The sequence below is a fragment of the Aulonocara sp. 'chitande type north' Nkhata Bay genome, linkage group LG11 (genome assembly GCF_057382095.1).
Source record: "Aulonocara sp. 'chitande type north' Nkhata Bay isolate Kocher_YH1m ecotype deep benthic linkage group LG11, A_spYH_male_GT1.1, whole genome shotgun sequence".
NCBI classification, from domain to species: Eukaryota; Metazoa; Chordata; class Actinopteri; order Cichliformes; family Cichlidae; genus Aulonocara; species Aulonocara sp. 'chitande type north' Nkhata Bay.
Genome location: NC_141354.1, coordinates 12396687 through 12419529, shown reverse-complemented (window position 1 = coordinate 12419529; position 22843 = coordinate 12396687). Strand labels below are relative to the sequence as shown.

Below are 22843 nucleotides of genomic sequence, written 5' to 3'. Positions count from 1 at the left end.
TAGTGATATTGACGGGTACAAGAAAACGCGTGATGGCTTTTTTATTATTTATGGCCACAAAGAGGATGTGGATATTTTACTGTTATTGTTATTGCTGCCTTCTCATATTAGGAATCACGTTTTTCTGGCAGCCCTTGACGTGGTGAAGTATAAGTAAAAGTTTGGGCTTGCTGCAGAAGTTTTACAGTCATGGGAAAAATTAATAGGTGGGTGCACTCTTGGCTTGGCCTTTAAGACCATCAAAGCTATGGATCAACAACTACACATCTGGGATCAGCAATAGATTAGCTTCAATTTCTTCTCATTAAGATTAAAAACCATTATTTTTACTCTGTGAATTGAGCAGCTTTGGCTCTTATTGCCCATTATCAGATACTACAGGCCTTACTAAGCACTTTAGAGAATATGCTGTTCGGTAAATATGAAGATCAACTTGTGGTATGAGCTGTGTAAGTGTAAGTAAATGCTTTGCTTGATCCCATGAGCTTGTTAATTGTAGTTATTTTAGTAGCACTGGAAAAGATGATAGCATGCTGGTGATAAAAAATAAAAAACAATAGTAATAATACTACTAATAATAATAATCTTTAGACCCTGTCGCAGCACACAGCTGGATACATGAAGTAATTCTCATAAAGCACATAACAGTGTGGTTAAACATGCTGATTTACAATCTGATGTGTAGGAGTTAAAATGGAGGTACATTAATGGGACCCAGGGAATTCAGTGGTGTCCTTGCTGAAGAAAAATACATTTGCACTTGAGTGGAAGTCCTCTAGATTACCTTAGCTCTGTTTCCTTTTACATCTCTTTTATGTCTGTCCCGCTGGCTGAACATAAGAGCATGTAGATTCCTGGTTGTGATCATAATAGATTTTTTGTAACACATTTTGAAACCCACTCAATTACAGACCCTATTGCCCAAGATTGCTCGCAGTTTAGCAAATGATTGGATCCAAGTGGTTACATATGACAGTGGCAATGGGGTTACCTTATTTGTGCTTTGATTTTAAGCTCTTTGTAAATCCATTGGGAATATTATTATAGTTCTGATAGATGCAGCAAGACGAATCTGTACGAATTCGATCCATTTATTACCGCAACAGGTTGGCTTTAATGTCTGTGTGTGTGTGTGTGTGTGTGTGTGTGTGTGTGTGTGTGTGTGTGTGTGTGTGCGTGCGCACCCCAAACCCTTGCAGCTGAGCCAGAGGATCTGGTCTGGTTTCAGTCGCTCCGTCATAATATCCACAGTCACCGAGAAAGAATGCGTCTGCTGAAAATGTGCAGCTAAATTATCTAAACAAATTGGGTTTCTTTTGTGTCTGGGATCTACACACGGACACATTTAGATGAAAGACTTTGATTCTGGTTTTGAATGGGTTTCGCGTTTCTTTTGCCAAATATCAGAAGTGCGTGACGCAGAACTGCTACCGTAAAGAACGGTGTCTTATTTTTTCTTCGTCGCGCACTGTGTGGCCTTCTGTGGAAGCATATTACCTGGCATCAATAGGAAAATGGACTTCGGCGAAGCATGCAATCAAATATAGCAGAGTAAAGCCACATGGCGCACTAGATGCATCCTTCTCCAGACTCATCTGAGTCTATTCATTAAGGCTATATTATTCCAGTTCACCGTATGTCATGTATTTCTTATAGTTTCTCCTGACACAGCCGTTTAGAGGCTCGGTTTATGTGGCTCACATTCTGAGGTTTAGGAAACACGTGCTGAAAAGCCACCGAGCCACACGGATCACAGCAGGTCAGGACTGAGACAGGGCCTGTGGCTTGGCTTGGGATCTTCCTGTGTATATCTGTGATCATAGAGCTACCACCTCATGCCAGACACTCTCATTACTGAATCATAACATGACAAATGTCAGTGTGGTTGACGGCTCTGACTGGATGATTTCCGAGCAAGTCTCCTTCCTCCATAAAGCTCTGAAGGCTGCATTTAAGCTGTGAATTCAGCTGCGTCCAAGCTTTTATCTGTTCATTTTCTAGCTGACATTTTATGACACTCAAGGCTGTTTCAGTATACATCATCCGTGGGGAAAGGCGGGTTCATGCCAGTTGCACAACTCAAGCCTCCTCAGTGATCTCGGTGAGTCGACTGGTATTTTGTTTTTTTATGACATAAACATTTTGTCCAGTCCACAATAATTCATCACCAACCTTAAAACACTGTTCCTCTGTGGAGATAGTGAGTCTTACTCTGAACACCACAAATGCTGCGCAGTCACAGAAACCATAAATTTGCCCTGAATCTTGGATATTTCCTCCTGGCATTAAATAATATGAACACATGGAAAACTCATACAGTCCATACAAACACCCAAGAAGCACAACTGATTTAAAAGCAAGCATTTTTTTTTGTTTTAGTCTTTTAACAGGGAGGTCAGGGGTCAGGAACAACTCCTGGGCTGCTGTCCAGGAGCTTAGAGAGGGTCTTGCCCGAGGATCTTAAATTTGAACGTAGAGTAGTAACCACAGTGAGATGCTTGCTCCTAGCATATGTATTTAGGGGATATAAATACCTGCGGCATCAGTAAACAGGAGCAGGTCTCCTTCCCAGACCACTTAATAACAGCTTCCCATCTGAAATTTGTTATGTCAGTGAAATTGTATCCTTTAGCGACGGATGTCAACAGAGAGGTTTGTTCCAGGCGGGTGGGATGGGGAAAGCCGTTGGGTTTTGCAACAGTTGGCAGAGTACACTGTCTCCTCTATGCACAAATGCTTCAGAAAGCAGAACGTGGGGGAGATAGTCAAAAAGACAAAACACGAGGACGGAGAAGGAGCATCAAGACAGAATTTATAAGAGGGTGGGAGATAAAGATTTAAACTTTGAAAGGAGAGAGCAGTAACACATAAAAGAATATAAGCCAAACGAGCATATCCTTCCCTTTTACTAAGTTTAATGACAAATCACTGTAAATATAGGCAGGCTTGTGTAAAATGTAACAGTGAACATAATGAACCCTTAAATAAGTGAAAGCCTTTTCAGAATGTTCGTATCACTTAACCGAGAGGAACAGACGCACATAATTTCATTCTTCTTCTTTTTTCTTCTTTTTTTCTTAGCGCGCTCCTGTACTCATGAGGAGTTTATCAGAAGTTTCAGATTTTTTAGGCCAGGAGATGCTCATCATCCCCTCACATCCAGGAATATTCAGCGAGCATGTGGAGAAGCAGGTCAGCCATAGAAATAAAGTAGACAGAGACACAGACAGAGATGGAGAAAGAGGGGAAAATCTGAGGTGGAAGAAAGTAGCATGTAATCTTGGTGATTTTCCCTGGCTTCCATCGCCCCTGTTCTTTACACACACACACACACACACACACACACACACACACACACACACACACACACACACACACACGCAAACAGATGGACACTATGAGCTCTTTTCACAGCTAAAGCTGTTATAACCAAGACACTGAAAGTCAAAGAAAGAAAAACACAACCAAAGTGAAAGATCACATTTTCTTCCTGCCCCAGCAGCGACCACTTGCAGAGAGCAGTGGGTGAATGGGTTTCTTTCATTGGAGGAGATGATCGTAACCGCTGAACTGTGAGTGTCCTGCTATTGACATATGACCCATGGAGGTTTTACACCTCAACTGGCCCCCCAATTCTCAGATTGTACTCAGCTGAGCCCAAAGCAACATGGTAACGTAAAGAAAAATCCTTTGATTACTTATTTCCAAAAGCGTAAGAAAACCCTTTACTGTGGATTTTAGTGAAGCATTTTATTAAGCTTTGTGGTATTGAAAGATTATATAACAAAAGACAATTACTACTGTAAAGACACAGAAATTAAGTTCTTTATCGTCCCTCTGGATTCTTTGCTAGCTTTGTGTTAGCACAATGGTGTCTGTGCAGGTGCTTGCAACAAGCCAAAGTTGTGTTAGCAGTATAATGCAGTTGTTTCTGTCATAGATACAGTTTGTATTTTACCTTTTCGGGCATTAAAAATAATGCCCATATTGCCAGTCCTAAAAGGTTGCAAACCAATCCAACATTTTCCTCCTACTGCAAATGAATTGAAATCAGCTGATTTTAGAGTGCAAGAAGAAAAAAAAGAAAGTTCCTTTATGTCTTTTGTGCATTATATTGCTGCGTTACTGAAAAACGTAAAGTTTTCAGTAACGCTTGGAAAACATTAACCCCAACACTGGTTGTCAGCCGTGCAAATTCTTCATTTCACTTCGAAGAAATTCAAGATTCAAGATTCTTTCAAGATTCAAAGAAAAGAAAATTCTGCCTACAGTTACACTTTGGGCTCTGAAAACGTAATCTGCTCGTTAGTGACGGTGAAGAGAGAAAGTTTCAATGAAGCGTTACTATAGAAATGTATTAGTGAGACTTTTTAATAATTTACCCTTCATACAGTGTGTAACTAATGACTTCATTAATTATTTATAGGTCATTTACTAATGTCTTGTAGGTTATAAGCTATTAATCTTTAACTTTTGGGGTGTGCGGAAGAAAAAAAAACTCTGTGGTAAATTGGCATTGGTAAATTTTTTATTAACCGCTATTAAAGCCATTATCTACAATACTTTACAAAGAGTCTCCTGCTAGAGAGCGATGCTATTATTTTTCAGCCCTAAAAACTGCAAACATACTTTTCTGATAGACCCCACAGTTCCTACTACTAGAGGACAAACTAATTCTTTCTGCTCATGTAGTAAATCAGCCATGACGAATCTGCGGGGAGCTGGACTTGGACTTGGACTTGTGTCTAAGCTCTATGTGAATGAAAACATCACGTACACTTTAATTAGATCAGTTAGATTTACTGTAGGATGGAGTAGCAGCGCAGGCTCTCGTTTCTTTTAAGTTATTCAAGTGGAAGGTTCTCTCACCACCAACTGTTGAGTTTGTAAGATATTAAACACCGCGAACAGAAGCAGGTGAAGATGTGCGTCTGTGATTTACAGGTGGCCAACAATGTCTCCGTTTCACCCACTGTCTGCGAAAGTGTAGCTGTCTTCACCTTCAGCTCTGAGACAGTCTGGGTTTCTTGACAGCTATACAGTCTCCAGATGGATGTACGCTTGTCTATGAAAATCAAAGCGAGGTCAAGGGTGTTGGAAAGGAGATAAGAGAATATTTGGCCACAATTGGCTCTCTCTACCTTCCAGCGAATAAATCCATGATGTGCCCCAAGGAGGGCCTCGCCCTCTGTGTCCTCTTGAGTATAGGCTTTAAAGCTACAGGGGCAATAGTTGGGGTGAACAGACAGGGTGTTAATCAGATAACTCTCAGCTTCAGTAGAGATCACTAGAGCGCCACGGGGATGCTGAAAGAGAGAGGCCATGTTCCCGTGAGCAGCAGAAGCTTTTTAAGATTTAGTTAGCTTAGTATACTTTTCAGTGCCTTATCTCTCTACGCAAACCTGCCATCCAGCTCAGCAAGATCCTAGATAAGTGCAAATGTTGTTTTCATCAGAGCGTTCAAGCCAAAACAAACAATAAGACGCTGGGGTTGACAACAAATGTCCAACTTTAGCATGCCAAAAGCTAATGCGTTTTCATGGATGTCTAAAGAGACAGGTTAACTTAAGACCATGACTTGCTGCTACACCAAAACCAGCCATCCATCTATGATGAATAGCAAACAATAAAGCTCGCAGTGAGGTAAGCCTTTTTGGACACAGAGAATATAATTTATATATAAACAGAAGAAAACAAGTCTGAAATCCCACATTTCAGCTGACAGGCAACAGGTGATTTAAAGAAGCCCACTGCAAATGCAGTTGTAAATTGTATTATATGCAGGTGCACTGCCAAATTCTCACCCAAACGACTGCAGCCTACTTGAAGTATGATTGTTTCAATATGCTCATATTTTTAGACTCCGTTCCATAATTCAAAAAAAAAAGAAAGAAAGCGGTGAAATCCCGAGCCGTCTGCGGCGGGAGCATACGTTTCTAATTCCAAATCAATCACGGCGAGTTTATCAGATGGCCGAGTTATTTTACCATAAACCCATTGGTAATGAGCCATGCAAAGGGTTTTAATCTGTCTCCTTTCATATCTCAGCTGCTGAGATGTGCGAGTTTTGCTCGGTTTGGTGCTATTTTTTTCAGGCTTTGGTGTTTGCTTTATGCATTCATGCTCTGCTAGTTGCGTGAAACGGAGCTTTTGATTTCACATGATCTGTACACACAGAAACTCTTTAGCGTGTTGCTTTTATGTTTGCTTTTGTTTGATAAACACTTTGATTGCTGTGTTTTGTTGTGGTATTCTTCCACGGTAACTTTTTTTTAAAGGCAATTTAACGCAATCAAGCGGACCCGTGCAATCAAAATAACAGAAAGCACTTTTTGTGCTAAACATTCGAGCATCTGCGCCGCACTCGGCGACATCACCTGTCAATCGACTAGTGCGGCTCGTACTGCAGCATCCTTTTTTATCCTTCTTAAAAAGTGTAAAATGCTCGTGAACTATAACGCCGGACAAAGACTGTTATTCCTCGTGACGCACTCGTAACGCCTCACACGCCAAATTCAGAGAAGTCAGTGATGAGGGCACCAGAGAGTAGCTCCAACCATGTAAACACCTCCCCCTCATCCTCCCCAGAGAGCGACCTCAAGCGAGTACACCCAGGGCCTCCTGGGCCTGGGAGGAAATGAGAGGAGGAGGAGGGAAGTGAAAGGCTCACAAAGAGAGAGACAGAGTGAGGTGAGATAGAGAGCGGCAGAGCACACCAAGCAAGATCAAAGACAAAGGTTCTGCGCCGCGGCGGCCAAAATAAGCATATCAGTGGTGGGGCTTTCAGTAAAAGTTGTTGTCTTTAGGGTTCTAATTTGGTATGCTGCTGTTTCATTGTTCTCCAGCCTCTCTAGTAAATTTTGGATACTTTTCGGTGACTGTGGGCTGAGGCAGGCAACCCTGAACTCTTCCGATTCGTCTGACTACAGAGAGCCATAAAGCATGCGCTCTGAAGGGAGAGGCGCATCGGAGACTCAGGTGGAGATTAGAGCCCAGCTCCACTTTGTCTCTCCACATGAGGCGCAGAGAGTATGTCATCATTATTTCTCAAGGCTGCTCCAGCTCTCTCATCCAACTGAGCCAGGAGTCCTTGTCTAAAAACAGCAGCAGACATATTGATTGGAAATCTGTTCAGCGACATCAGAGCACTTACTGTTTACACTCTATACTTTATTTCTTTTTTTTTTTGTGGCACTAAAAAAAATTTAAAAAAATTGAAAGCTAATTTACTCCTTCTAATTCAATCTCATCAGTAGTGATTCAGTAGATTCATTCAGGGATGGGACAATGTGGAAGTGGGTGCACATGAAGCCAGGGGGTAAACTGAAACAAACAAAAAACAGCACAAGATTTAATACTTTTGTATTGAAATGATTTAAGCATACAACACACTATGACAAAATTGGTAAATCTGTCTATTTAAATGTATTGTAGTCTCAGAAAAACATGCACCGCAGAGACCTGATCCCTAAACAACAGAGTAGCTTTTCTCTAAATGGGAACACACTGACAACGTAATAAGATAATAGTGCTTTTTAACAGCAAAAGAATTGACACAGACCTTTTGCACTATTTTTACATCATCAAGGCTCCTCGTGTCTGCAGGCAGCACTCACACGCAGACTGAGAGGTGAACTGTTGGTCAGAAATGCCTGTCTATAGCTTGCTTACTCTTAATCCACTCTTTGGCAGCTGAATAGCGCAGCAATCTTGTTGGGGGGAGGGGGAGAAAATTAAATCAAACTAAAAATAGTAAAGTGGGAGAGACAGAAATAAGACTTTTAGCGTTAGGCATGTGTCACCTACCATTACGCTCCTCATCTATTATTTCTCTCATGATTATCTCTAGCCATGACTCCACGTCCAAAATCAATGAAGTGAATTTCGTGGGATCGCTGTTCACCTCAGCAGTGTGAGGAGATCACCACACATCGGTGCTCTGCAGCTGTTGCAGGGCAGCTGTAAAAAAACCTCAGTTCTCAGGGTAAACTCGGCTCTGTCTTAAACACCCCCCCACCCCCACCCCACCCCCTTTTTATTTATCTCTCCAACTCCTCTGTCAGCTGAGGAGACTGAGCGATTCCACATGGGAAAGCCTGGGGCTTCACAGATCAGCCTAACTGTGGGGATGAAATATACTGTCTGTACATATCATCACATCATTAGGCCCAAAGAGATCCCTGCAATGGATTAGAAGCTGTCTACCTGCAAGGCTCAGATGAATTTATGAAGCACTTTATCACGATGAAGCATGAGCGGAACGCTTTGTCTCTTTCCATTTGTGTTTATCTGTGGGAATAAGGATCGCGTCTCCCTCGGTTTCGCTCGCTCTCTTTCACTTACTCCATGCTGAATTCTCTGTCTGTGTCATTTTATGCGCGTGTGCGCTCCGACCTTTCACCCCCCCCTCCTCCCTATTTTTGACACTGCTGGTGATTAGCACAAGATAAGTGACGCTGTGTCAGTGCCTCTCCGTCCAGCCGCTCGAGCTGTGTGTGGGAGGCAGCAAATTGTCCATTAAGTGTTTCTGCTGAGGCCGAGAGAAGATTTGATATAGTGGGGAAACAAAAGTAATATGTACCAGGAAATTCAATTGTCTCTCTCCGGCAAGTTTGAGCTTTAGTTCGGCTTCCCCACCAAATCAATTTCACATGAAAGTACGAGGTCAGATGAGGTTTAACTGTGAGTCCTGTTAGTCTCCTTTTACTCACTCCGAGGTAGTGTACAGATTGGGTGGCGATTCGATTTTTGTGTGTTTACATGAAAGAACTTGTGTGACTCAGGCAAACTTCCTCACGTGCTGCCGAGAGTCTCGGGGCCACAATAGAAGGAAACTTCCTCTTCTCTCTCACAAAACCCGATGTGGTACTACAGGAGGTACGAGCAAGCACAGGAAACAATCACCTTCGCTACAGTGTGAAGGTCCTTGACCCTAACACAGATGCAGCTAGCACGTGTCGTGAAAGTAAGGGGAGTTCAGGAAGGTGCCCTCCACTTCTTCAGTATCAAGAGACTTCGAGCGGCAGAGCAGAAGTCACTGCCAGGAACCTGTTGTTGCAACCTTAAGTACGGAGGTCACGTACGGAGGCCGGGGTGAGGTGAAGTCTCTTGCTCTCTCTCGCTGTCAGGTGTTTGCCAGTCAGGCCTGATTTGACTACAGGGGATCGTGTTTCGACAGCAGGAACCTCCAAGAGGCTCTCAGGCCTCGAGGCTCCGCATCTCTCCAGACCACAGGGCATCCTCTGTTCTCTAAGGAAGCCCGGCTGTTATCGAACCCCAGTGCACAGCACTATCCCGTAACAATGCTAACTAAATCCCCAGTGCAGTTCAGGTTCACACTGAACTCTTAGAAAAGCCAAATGAAGTCATATCAGGCGTGCTTGTATTACTGGATAAAAAGAAGCCAATTTGTAAGTAAGTAACAGTGAGGTATAGCAACTATGCTGTCGCTATATCAGTGCTTGTATATACTGTACCCTCCAAATTACATCAGCAGCAGAGTGAATATGATGTTTTTGCTACCTAAGCCATTGGATTGGATTCTTTAAAGATGAAAGTAAAACATAACTACAGACCAGCTTTACTTTTTCTTCATTTATTGTGTCTTTATATGTAGATAAAATAGTACATGTAGCCTCTGTTCTGAAAAGTAAAGCAAATCAGTGTGACCTAAACTTGTATTCATTCTAATGACCTTTCTGGTTGCAAAAAGAAGTCCAGCAAACACTCTCCTGATGAGTTTACGGTCTTAATCACAAATTACACAAATTAAGTCTAATTTAATACAATATAATGTTAATTTTGGAAATAATACGCCTAGTTAGAGAACCTTTGTGTGATTTAAGGCGTGGTCAATTTGTTATTCTAAAAGCTGCAAGTACCGACAGCAGTCATGTTAAATTTGCATACGCCGGTATATTCAGGATGTATACTAGAGCTGCCTCCATTACCGCCTTCTAGCAGGTTGAAAAACATCTTCCACAACAGTTGATACAGACTGGTTATTTTAGCGAGGTCAACGTTTATTCAGCCCGGAGTCACACCCAATGGAGGCAGGGATTTAGCAATTAGCCACTTTCCCTGCCAAGACACACTGGCAGGCCCTCACAAAGGTGAATTGTCCATAGAGCTGTTCACCTTGGCTGGCATCACAGTAAAGTGCAGTCATATTTTTGTGTCACTCTCACACCTGCCTGAAATAGATCTCCCAGCCACCCAGTCTGGAGTATAGGTCCTGACAGGTCCAGGCTGCGGTTTGCCGATTGCGTTGGCAGGGAAGCTTAATAAAGGATGCCACTCTGTTTAACTAAGCCTAGCAGGGCACGTGTTTTTTGTTTCCCTCGTTCTTTTTTTTCAGCAGGGGAATATTTGGAGCTCAGTTTTCCACTGTTTTTGTTTATTCACGAGAGGGTATCCTCCCAGCTTTCCATTATTAACCTGGGCAACTGAAAAAAAGAAAAAAAAAAGTTTCCAGTGCTGTTGAGAGGGAAGCCAGGCCACTTTGCTTTCGTTATTGTAACATTACATGGAATCTTCTTTTTAACAATAGCATATAGCGATCACGAAAGTGGAAAAATAGCCCTCTGGCAATCTTTTTCAAAGGTTACACGTAGATTTACAAGGTTTGCTGAAGAAATCTTATAATCCACACTTGCCAGCCCACGTTGTGCAACAGAAGATTTTTTTAAGCCAAATTTCATTTAGAACTAAATGTTCCTCCGAATGCTTGACAAGCTTCCCCACTGCTGCATATTTGTGGTTATCTAGTCACCTCAAGGACGGTAAGACAGAGTCAAAAATGTATTAAAGGAAAAACAGAGAGATAATTCTTTCTGGTTCATTTTTTCTCAAAAAAAAAAAAAGATACATAAGCTCAGGACAGAAAAGTAAAAATAAAAGTCTTTAGCTAAAACTGGATCATTTCAACTAATTTTGTTTTTTTAAAAGATGCGTGACATGCGAGACCTTTGGTTCTCTCAAAAACATTACCTGTGAGTTTTCTTTAAAAGGTCTTTGTTTCCCAGAACTTGTCACAACTAAATAGTGACATGAGTATTAAGATGCTATAAATAGCATCTTGGTGTTGTCTTGTGGTGCAACAGTTGGCCACATCCTGCTTCTAAAATTCTCACGTTGCTGACAGAGTACATAAATGAAACACATGGGCCAGTGTTTTACCTTTCTTTTCTCTGTCACTATTTCTTCAGAATGGAACATCTTTGTGCTTGCCAATGGAAAGTATTAGTTGATAAAGGGCATCAAAATAACACTGCAGTTAATATGTGGGAGGAAGAGACGTCACGATTTTTTTCTTTTTCTTTTTTTGAACAGTGACTGAAATCAAGAAAAAGAAGCCACCACTTTTAATCTCAGAAATATGAATGATATATTTCTGCTGCTGAACCGTCGGGTTTTCCCACCTCTTCTTAAGAACTAGCTGGCGATGTTTTCTCACCTCTCTGTGATCATTTCGTTGTGCATACATGTGCTTGCACTTCCTTCGTGTCCTGCAATGGTGGATCTAAAAATAACCACAGCATGTAAATGCTTGTTTAGCCCGGAGCGGAACAGGGTTGAAAACAGCCAACACTGTTGGCACAGGTTGAGTTTTTCCAATGGGAGTTCCTCCTGTTCAGGGAGGGGAGTCCCAACCAACTTGTGTGTGTGTGTGTGTGTGCATGCTTGTTTGTGTGTGTGAAAAGGTGGGCGTTTGCATACATAAAACAAGGACAGCTATTATTGTAGAGCTTGTGTGTCTTTTAAATCAAACATTATTTATGTCTTCAGCCTTCTTTCCTTGGTGGTTCTGCCATTTGTTCTGCATGGATCAGTTCAGCAAAACATTTTTTTATTAGCACCTCAGCCATCAACATCACACTTAACTGAAATCAAGCAGCAGTTAAATGATATAGTACAAAAGGAGCTCCAAATAAGTTTTTCTCAGTTTTGTTTTTATCTTGATCTATGCTGATGCTTCATAATTCACCAAACAGTATGCAGTGATAACAAACGCGGGCCCACTCTGAACTTCAAAGTGGGTGGACTTCCTGTCTCGGCTCCGATGGTGGTTCCAGCAGACTCAGACTGCATCGGCCTGTCTTATCAAGGCGAGCTCTGTGACTATGAGGCTTCTTGTTTTTGTCGAGCAACAGGTCTCAGGGTCCTCGCCATCTTCTCAGTCACTTCCCTCTGTTTTGCCAAAGAACACAGAGAAGATAAAGGCAGGGGACTGATCTCTGTCTGCCCGACTGTGGGAAAAGCGCGGGCACAGGAACTGGTGCAGGAAACACAAGACGATGACTAAAAACAGGGATATTCGCATGGAGCCGAAATGAGTTGTTAATGACATTGATATGTTTGGACTGTGGCTTCTGATGTCCATGATGTCCTGATGTCAAGTATGCAGTGTAGTGTTGCTGTCTGAGATGTTGTCATGTTTAAAGTTTAAAGAGTTCGCTAATAAGAAAACATTAGAGTAGCTAGGAAGACTTCAGCCAAAAGAGGATTTGCCAACACGTGTAATTTATATTTGACACTATGGCTCTGTCCTTCCATCATAACAGAGCAGGTATCCAAGGCAACAGACAGGTCACAGATTTGGGGCGGAGGGCGTTGCAAAGTGGCTTGCAGGGCAAACAGCGGGAATTGTATGCAGGATGCAGCTGAGTCATGAAGTGATACTGAAATCAGACGTTAGCAGATTATATACCAGGCTAACCTTAAAAAATATGAAAGTATGAACTCCCATATTTTCTGTGAAATGTATGTTTTTTTCTTTATACATTTAGACATTACTTGTTCCTAACCATGGTACTTTGACTTAACATAATAATTTGGAAATGTTTGATATACAAGCACAGAATTGAAATAATAAAGATCTCAAAACTGTTTATGGCGCTAGGATCTGTCGAGATTAGGTAATACAACCCGAGTGGGTCACTGTCTTGTAATTGAGCTTTGTAGTAGTTGTTGTTGTTGGGTCTTTTTTCTTTTTTGTGGCAGAAATGAATAAAAACAAAAGTGATCAACTACTGCACTTGGAGACTTCAAAAGCCGCAAAAGCCAATATCCCCTGATCTTCACTCTATAAAATGAGTCATGCCCTAGAAAATAAACCTATTTATTTAGCCTAGGTGATTTCTTCAGGGATTTACCTTCAGAAAGCCCCATCAAAGATATATGAGACATTTAAAAAGATATGTATTAACCATGAAAAGTAAGTATAGCTCTTGAATATCACTTGAAATCTGACTGGAGCATCTGGTCCCCTGAGGTTCTGGGGCTCTGACTCCAACCTTTGTCAGTGTTCAAACAAACAACCCTTCAAGGCCAGTATTTTCATGAAATGTAATAATGCTTTAGCGTGTCATTAAATGGCAGCAGTTAATAAAGATCTCCTCTTTCTCTTTTGTTTCCACAGTTAATGAGATCATCAGGAACGACCTCTCCAGCATCTCGGTGCACACTCACGCATAGACCATTTGAGTCTCCTGCAGCAGCAGCACATACACGTCCAAAAGCAGCATCAACAAACGAGGACAAAAACAGCCAGAGATCCAGATTATAAAGAATAAAAGTTTGACCAGGATCTCCCACCTAACTAACGATGCCACCCGCTCCTCTTCAGTCTCAGACTCTCTGCAGGCTCACATTGACAATCACTGGCAAGCTCCATTTGAATAAACAGAATGTTATATTTACAGAAACGAAAAAAGGGAAGTGATATATCAGGGGCAAAGTATACGATTACACTTGCCTTAATTCGCAGCTGATGTTTAGTGGACCAAACAACTCAAAGAGACTGAGTTATTTTCTGTCGTTAACAAATGACAATCTTCATTTCGAGTGTGATCTGTACGTTAATGCATGGACAAGCTAATGGGACAATAAGTGTCAAGCTTCATCACTTTGGTTCATTTGTCTGCACAGTCAGTCCGCATCAACCAACTCGGTGCCTTACAGCAGTGCTATTGACAGCAAGCAGCAGCAGCAGTCAGGCAAATGCAAACGGTTCAGTGTAAAAACCCGACTGAAGTTTTCTATGACATTTTTTTGTATTATTTCAATTATTTGTTTACAGGGAAACAAAAAGGCTGGAACATCTATAGGAAGCATGTCAACTGATTCGAATTTTGTTTTGCCTGCTTCCTTATTATCTTTGTTCATTTATACGGAATTTTATGTATGATATTCTTTTGTATAAACATGTATTTGAAAATATGTATGCCTTATGCTCATATCATGCAGTTTGTTATCCCCCCGCCCCCTCCCCTGTCTTTCCCTGATATGATTTTGTAGCATTTCTGCTACCCTACACCTTTACTTTTTCACCTTGGTGCCTATTTCCTCATCATCCTTTCCTGGTCTTCCAGTTTTCCACCCAGATCATGACATAATGATGCAAGGACAATCAGAGGATTTTTTTTAAAGTACATATCCTATCAAAATTCCTGGTTTACAGGAGCTTAATAAGGCAGGTATCAGTTTTATTCTTTCCCAGCTGAGAGATTGTTGAACAAAGGTAAATGTACCTGCTGGATTTAAAGGGGAATACTTTTATAGATTTGTCTGTTACTTGTTGCTCTGCAGGTTTGCATGTAAATAGGCACAGGGATAATCTATACCACGGGCTCAGTTTTCCTCATCATCTAGGTGATTTCACTGAGGAGCTGACAGGACTGTTACTTACAGCTGGCAATAATTGATCTGAGTAGACCAAAGGATTTTATCTTTGGTGAAATTATTGTCAAAGTTTTTTTTTTCTCTGACTGAGACTTTAGCATAGGATGGTTCCATCATACGAAAAAAAAAGACATGCACTTTACCGTAAACACAGAGCCGATTTTCTTGCCTCCAGACCAAATATTGTAGACTGATTTCCACTGTAGTGTCATAAACGCGCTTCTGTCAACTCTTCACATAAACGCAGTCTTTTCCATGTCGTCTGTCTTTTGGAGCATGTACACTGTACTGATGTTGGGGATCATTTAGCTGATAGTAGCTTCCAGGATAGCTTTCCTAATACATTTTTCAACATATATTATAATAGCATGACTAAACTCTATCAATAAGGTTTGTATTTTGTGCCTTACTACCTTTCTTGGCTACAAAATTGTTGCAACTCTCTAATGCTTTTCTGTGTAGGCACAAGGTGAAATATATTTCTCTTTAATATTAAATATTTATGAAAAAAAAAGAAATGTGTTTTAAGTACATTTAATGTGTTCTCAAAAATGACCTAATAAATGGCATATTGGTGACCATAAGTAACAAATGTCCCAGTGTTATATTTGTAAGTGAGTAAGTTGATTGTTGAAAAAAAAAAAGTTAACAAATATTTGATAATAAAGTAAAAAAAAAAAAGAAAAGCATTGTGTTGAGTAGTAGCGTCCCTATTTCCTTTAACCTGTTTGAATTGAATAAAGAAGTAATTAAAACATTCAAAAATGATTTTCTTTTAAAAATTTCTTTCTAAATTTTGTAAGACTAGCAAAGCACCAGCCCAGCAATTAAATCACTGGACGTCCGTGAGAGGAAAAACTGTGCATTCTAACACTGATTTTGAAATTCAGATCTTGCAAGTTTTCTCTTTGCCAGCTACACTGCACAGTACAACACTGCAGGATAAAATGCAACAAGCTGCTGATATGCCAAGTACAAGCAGAGACATGCGTGTTTTCCAGTGAGTATTGTTAGCGGTGGGTAGTTAGAAGCGAACCAGCTCCTCGTCATGGGATCTGTGCCACGCTCCTGTGTACCACCTGCCAGTCCTCCAGACTTTTTCCGTTCAGCAAAGTTATGAAGCGCCCATCCCCATAGTAACAGAAGGCAGGCCTAGGCGGTGCTCCCCTGTTTGACCGAGGTAAGCCCAAAATAGAGCCACTATTTACAGATACAGTCACGCCCCTTTTTCCTGGCACCCTGTCCTTCTTACCTTAGTCTTCCTCTCGCAGCGCCATACCCTTTGACACAGTGGCGCAATGACTCCGGGCTATGGTTTCCAAAGCCGAAGCAGTGGTCCATAAAAGTGAAATATCAATGGACAAACCCAGCTTTAGAATCTTTTCTTATCGGTTAAATTTTTGTTTAGAAGTATAGAAACACGAAAAGCTTTGAATGTATGATGTGGAAATCAACAATTCACAGCATAAAGAATTTACAGCCGAAATAAGCACCTAATTAAATTAAACATTTACTCAAAAGTTGTTTCGTTTTTAATAAACACTGTACATATAAGCATGGCATAGCTTAGCAAAAAGCCCAGAAGCAAGGAGACACAATCAGCCCAAGGGCAACCAAATCTAATTTGCCAGCATGTGTAATTGATAAATGTGGTGGGGAAAGAGAGTGTATGTGTTGAACACAGTTTATTTCACAATGTGTTTGCTCATCACTCTTAGAAGAGCTGGTAGACACTTTTGTAGGTAGTTAAAAGGCTTCCTTGGGTTTAGCTTATGATCTGATTTCCTCTGATCTGATTTCTTGCAAGAAGCTGCTATCTCTCCTGCCAGACACATAAAGGATTCATGTGCATTCATGTCCATTCGCTGACCTCAAAGGTCAGAGTTTTATGCGACAGTCACACTATGGAAAAGAGTGGTTGGAGGCTGTGGCATGAACAAATTCATTACAAACTTGGTTGATTTTGAAATGGTTGCTTCAAAACCAAGTCTGCCACCACTCGCAGTCAGTAGTCTTAAAGCACAAGAGTCTTTTTTGGGTTAACACAACAATAAAAGGGCAATAAAACAGAATGTGCTATCACTCTGTCATCAATTAGAAATCGAATAAGGTTGTGATCATACAGTGAATAATCTGCAAAAATTGCAATTCCATTTCCATCTATTGCAAATCTGTATATGTGTGCATACACAGAAATCCACATCCACAAAATACTAACTAGACTGCAGTTATTTCCAAACCTTTTCCAAGAATGACTCAGTCTGAGTCAGATTACAATTGTTTGGATACCGGTTGGTTTTACCAGGCGATTGCGCTGAAAGTGATGATCCAGAGGTTAAGGGCGTAACCTGTTAGTCATTATAACTGCTTGCAGTTGTTAACCAAATGCAAAAAGAACATCGACGCAACCGCATATTTTTACTAGCTGCAAGGAGATTTCCATCCTATATTTACGAAATATATCAAATACATGTATTGTATTGTATGTATTTGTATAAAAAAAAAACCATCATAGCTGCCTCATGTGTATGCATGATTATGATTAAGATTCGACCAAGTGCCTCACCAAATGATCACAATTTGATCAACTGCTAATGGTACTGACAGGCTGATGTGCTGACAGACAGCCCCAGTGAGCAGCAGACAGCACAGTCTGTCATTTGACGGCCACGGCGTCTCTGCTGTGAAGTCAAGAGTCCAGACAAGGAAAATGTCAGTCCCTGATTATAATGATTGCAGCGCGTGCCTTCTCCCCCCCCCCCCAAAAAAAGGTTAACATGTCCACAAAGCCTGGCAGAGGGGTCAGACTTCGAAGTTTCACTATACAGATTTATAGTGCCTTTTTGGTCCCACTTCCTCCCCTATTGTATTCCCAGAGAGCCCTTGATTTGGGCTTTTATGAAGCAAGTGTAAAGGCACTGTGGTGGAGCACCTGCCCTTGTCTCTCATGAGCCACCTGCAAGCAGTAAATCCCCAGTATACTTCTGTTATGAAGGGCATGTTGAGAGAGCCATGGGGGTGACTTTAAGAGATCCTTTAAGAGATAATTGCTTGACCACATTGAGGGACCTTTGACAACTCTGTCCCATAAGCCAGTCCAGCATTTGATCTCTGTTGGTCTCTTGAGTCAGTTTCTGTGACTTTTTTCGCTTTTATTCGTTTGAAACATATGTCAGATGACTATAAACAGACCTTCTTATCAGTTACCTTTAGGATGATAAAGGAGGAAGATAAGGACCATGTGTGTGTGTGTGTGTGTGGATTTCGGCACATGTTTACATGTGTGTGAGGCGGGGCCGCCCAGCTCCACAGGTGTACACAAACCCAGTTTTTATGGGATGGTTTCAACATGTGACAGGATCAGCAGAAGACACGCTGACACGATCACATTATTGCGGATCCACAGACAAATCACCTTTTTAAAAGACATTTTAAGAGGTTGCCCAGAAAGGCAACCAGATGGGGCCTGGAAAAATCCTGTGCCTTCTTTTATTTTCCATCTGTAATCATTCAGCTTGATTTGCGCTCACTCTTGTGATGCATGAAGTGTTGTGCAAGGATTTATAAAATTCAGCGACGGGACAGATGCTTGAGTTTAAGACGTGAAAAGTGAGAATTGTCTTTAAGTGTCTGTTTATACGATCGCATCACATGATCACTTTATCCTCCGCATCAAAGTCGAAGTGTTTAATATCACATTTGTAGTTCACTCTGAGAGCTCTGTCTTCTTCGTGGACGAGAAAAAAAAAGCCTCAAGACATCCAAAGCAATCATTCTTGTCTTGTTTGCTGTAAATGTTTCGGTACATATGCAGAATGTTTATGTTGAAGTACGCTGTAGCGCGCATTAGGGATGCTCTTAATGGACTACAGTAAAAGCCCTTGCTAGTCAGGAGTTCAGGCAGGTGCAGACTCTTACAGTAGATAAAGGAGCCTGGCACTGCAGATGAGTTCACGACAATCACTGTGAGGCTTTTAGACGCCTTCTCCAAGCTCAATCTTCATTTCCCCTGACACTGATTTTGCAATAAGGATCCGGAGAAAAGGGGAATGTCCATCTATTCATTTTAATGATCCCTCATTATTGACTGCTGGCAGGGAGGGGGCGGGCAAAGGTAATGATTCTTTGTCTTTGCTGGCCAATCACTCCTCTTAAAGGAATAAGACTCTAAATAAGGCCACTAATGGATGCCCAGAGTGACCTAAAGCTGACCCCAGATGCAACCCCTGCGATCTGACTTCCCGAAACGATGGACTGTGAGTTTGCTTCTTTAGTTATTTATTAATTCGTTTGTTGTTGTTGTTTTTTATACTTATAAAGTTTTAAAACCCAACATAAAATTATCAGTAAAAGTCTTGCCACAAATTCTTTGTCATCTGTGAATATGAATTTAAACTGCTCCCTAAACTAACATTAAAAGTTACCATCAGAACCAGTTGAGTTTAATTAACCTAAAGACTGAGAACAATAACAGAAGATGTTAAAAATATTTTTAAAAACTGAAGTATTTTAGGGATGTATGTTTAGATCTTTCATGGAATATAACTCTGAATTCAAACTAGTTCCTACAAGTTGGAGAATTTAAGCAGGTATTAGTCTGGCTTCAGCTGCTAATATCTGTGTAGTAATCTGGTAAGGATCTAAGCTGGGCTTAACAATAAGAGAGCTAGCCACCATCCCTCCTCTCAAATAACTCAGCATTGCCTCTCTAACCTGAGGTGTCCCTCTGATGTACTTGTTTCTAATCTTGTCCATCCTGGTAACATCCAATGAAATCTCTTTCTTGATGATCCACATGTTTGAGTTGGCAAAGATTTTATGCCGGATGCCCTTCCTGACGCAACCCTCTCCACTTATTCAGGATTGGGACCGGCTACAGGAGTACCCTCGATTGTGCGAGTGCACTCCTAGTAAACAGCCTCACCCTCTCCAAAGCTTCTTGTGTCTTAAAAGTCACTGAAATGAAAATAAGAAAAAGTTGTTTTACTGTGTTAATTTGTGATGTTCGTGATCATGCTGTTTTGCTAGGATAAGAACTATTCTGCTTTCCTGTTTCCAGTATTTACTATGGCTAATCTCCTTGGCTGCTGTTAGATGTGATGTCAATATACTGTACTCACCCAACGTTCAGCGACAAAATAAATAAAATAAACTCTTTGGCCACTAAAACCTTTTCAAATGCAAACCTAGCATATTTACCACAGAGTACTTTTCAATGACTTGCTCATCACCACATCACAATGAAAGCAGTACTGACTGTAGCATCTCGGGCATCATTTATGCAAAATTCTACTGTGCATAGCACAGCATCACTGATAGCACATTACTGAGCCTTTATATGTGTGTGCGTGCACCTCAGCCATTCTTACTGTAGCTGTCATCAGTCTGTCAAGGTAATGAACCCTACTTTACTGCTGCCTCCAACAGCTCTTTAAGGCATACTTCACACCCCTGAAGAAATACACTCAGGTATTAGCTGCTCTGCCTGCATTCTCTGGTAGCTGATGGGTGGGCAGGGATGTTATTAGGAGCATTCATCTACAAGACTCCCCAAGCAATACTATACAGAAACTGACCACAAGACAACCCTATCATCCTCAAAGATTACCTGTCTCCTGCACTGTATATGAATGTTTTATCATAAAAGCTTTCTCTTTTTTGCTAAGTGCCTCCTTGAGTGTTTGCTTTTAACTTTTGATTACTTTGTCTTGTTTGCGTAGAAGAAAAAAGAAAAAGATAAAGAAAGAAAAGGCCCCGCCTATTTGAATATAATGGACTTAACGGGAAAGGTAGCCTCTCCTGCTTCACTGAGAGGATATATAGCAGGGGTTTAATCTTACTCAGAGGGTGTGAAAGCTTGGACAGTGCAGCAATATCAGTGCCTCAGAGTCTGTTGAATTTCTGCCTTGACATTGTCAAAGTGAGCCAAGCAGGTGAGGAGAGAAACGCAGAAAACAGACATGACACAATCACATAAATAAAACAGTGTGGCAGGCTTTGTATGGGATCCACATGTTTCCATCTGTCAGGAAATATAGGATGTCATGCATTACAGTGTAAAAAGACTCATTTACAACCATTGAAAGCAATCCATCTCTGCTTTTGATGTGGCCCATCACATCTTGTTTGGCTTTATACATATATATATATATAAATATACATGTGTGTGTGTGTGCGTGCGTGCGTGCGTGCGTGCGTGCGTGCGTGTGTGTGTGTGTGTGTGTGTGTGTGTGTGTGTGTGTGTGTGTGTGTGTGTGTGTGTGTGTATGATAGCCAAGTTTCTCTTTTATGAAGTCTTGAGTCGTTTAGAAGAAAAAATGTTTTTCTCTTTTTTGGTCTAGACGTTGAGGTTTCCAACCCTTATCCAACCCCCTCCTCCCTTTTCCTCCTGCTAGGTTTTACCAGACGTCGCGTTGTGAGAGGGGAATGGTCGATTGCATAACGTCAGGCGAGACTTGATCGTTCCTGGCCTTCTCACAAAATTCAATCATTCTCTGCATACTCCAATCCCATGACGGCCCATTAAAGAGCAGCGCAGGCTAGGATTTCCCCTCATGTGTTTTAAATTTAAATTACTGTCACAAAGTCTGCCATATGCAAGAATCGAGGAAGACAAGGAGCTTGGGGGAAACGGAGATATCACAATATTTAAAGGAAAAAGAGAGAGAGAGAGACGAAGATAAGAAAGGCTGCACTCTTACACTTTTGCTTATTATGTTGCCTAAATCATGCTTCCCCCTTCTCACCCCACCCACAGTCATATAGAGCAGGCTTTCTGATCTGAAGTCTTATCTTAATCTCAATGCATTGTTCTTTGGCTCGTTTGGATCATTACACAGTTTCAGAAAGAGTGCATCAAAAAATGCTTCTCCGTTTTCAGACAGTAAGCTGTTGTTGAGATGATTCCAAACCGTTGTGCAGCTTTTAAACTCTGCACGCCATAAGTCACAGAAACTACAGGAAGCGATAAGGAGAGCAGGTGAAGTATGAGACAGCAGGAGATGATGACCCCAGATGTTCTCCGGAGAGCCACTGGGATCTGAATCAGCCTCTGACTGGCCATGAGTTCCTCATTCCTGTTTGTCTATGTGGAATAGAGGAAGGACAAACACACGTGTGCAATGCACACGCAAAACAACGCACGCACACACATTCTCGCATCCACCTACATGCATAAGACATTCTCTCCCGATTTAATGTGACGAGCATATGATGCACCTTGACTCTAATAAGCTGGGGGAGATGCATACTGCTGATGTTGATTCATATATATATATATATATATATATATATATATATATATATATATATATATTTTTTTTTTTTTTTTTTTTTTTTTTTAATATATTATATATGTATATATAATTTATACATATATATATATGTATAAATTATATTTTTTGGGGGGGAAACCCCAATATCTAGGCAGAATCAGTATTTCAGCACAGGTGAATGTCTGAACATCTCAGTGCTAATTTAGGTTTGCTTAATTTATCCAATTTAACCACAGAGGATCTTCCGTCAGTGCCCCATTCACCAGCTGAGGTTCAATAAAGCGACACTGAGAGTTCTTTTTAGAGCTCACACCCTCAAATCAGACCACAGCCATTTAAATGTTAAGCCTTGACTGCAGCTATGAGAAGTTCTTGGCGATATATTTTTTTTTAATCAAAAAGTGACATCTAGTGGTGATTTTGTGAATTACATAGATATGTAAGATTCAGATCAAAGAGTTTTTGGTAAATTACAACTATAAATAGGCAGCTAATTGGCCTAAAAATATTGTCTTTTTTTTTCTCTAAGCCAGCCATTTTTCAGTGTTTAGCAGACCAATGTGAAGGCATTACCTTTTAGATTTCATAAAACAAAATTCATGTGATTTGAATGCCTTTGATCTGCATTTAAACACATGTGACCTGTGGAGTACATCAGTGCTGCCAACTGTCGACGATCTGTTGATGATATTTTTTTCTTTTCTGTTATGAATGTAGTCTTTTACATCATTGGCCACTTCATTAGGTATAGCTGCTACACCAGGTTCAAGTGCTAGTTGATGTTGTATCTAATAAACCAATGACATGGCAGAAGCTCAGTGCCTCAGTGCAGTCAGAAGGGGAGGTTTATAACACTTTGAGTTAGTGATAAAAGTAAAATATAATAA

The 22843-nt window shown here is 40.9% G+C and overlaps 1 protein-coding gene across 3 annotated transcripts in view; it reads left to right on the top strand.

Annotated features, from left to right (window-relative positions):
• The window catches only part of LOC147318591 (nuclear factor of activated T-cells, cytoplasmic 1-like), a 60989-nt gene extending 45563 nt beyond the window's left edge, over positions 1 to 15426 (top strand). For all 3 annotated transcript variants that reach the window (XM_086310616.1, XM_086310614.1, XM_086310615.1), the window contains one exon: positions 13421 to 15426. In XM_086310616.1, coding sequence (XP_086166742.1) covers positions 13421 to 13476 — 56 coding nt within the window. In that variant the 3' untranslated portion in view covers positions 13477 to 15426. The remainder of the gene's footprint in view (positions 1 to 13420) is intronic.
• The last annotated feature ends 7417 nt before the right edge of the window (positions 15427 to 22843 follow it).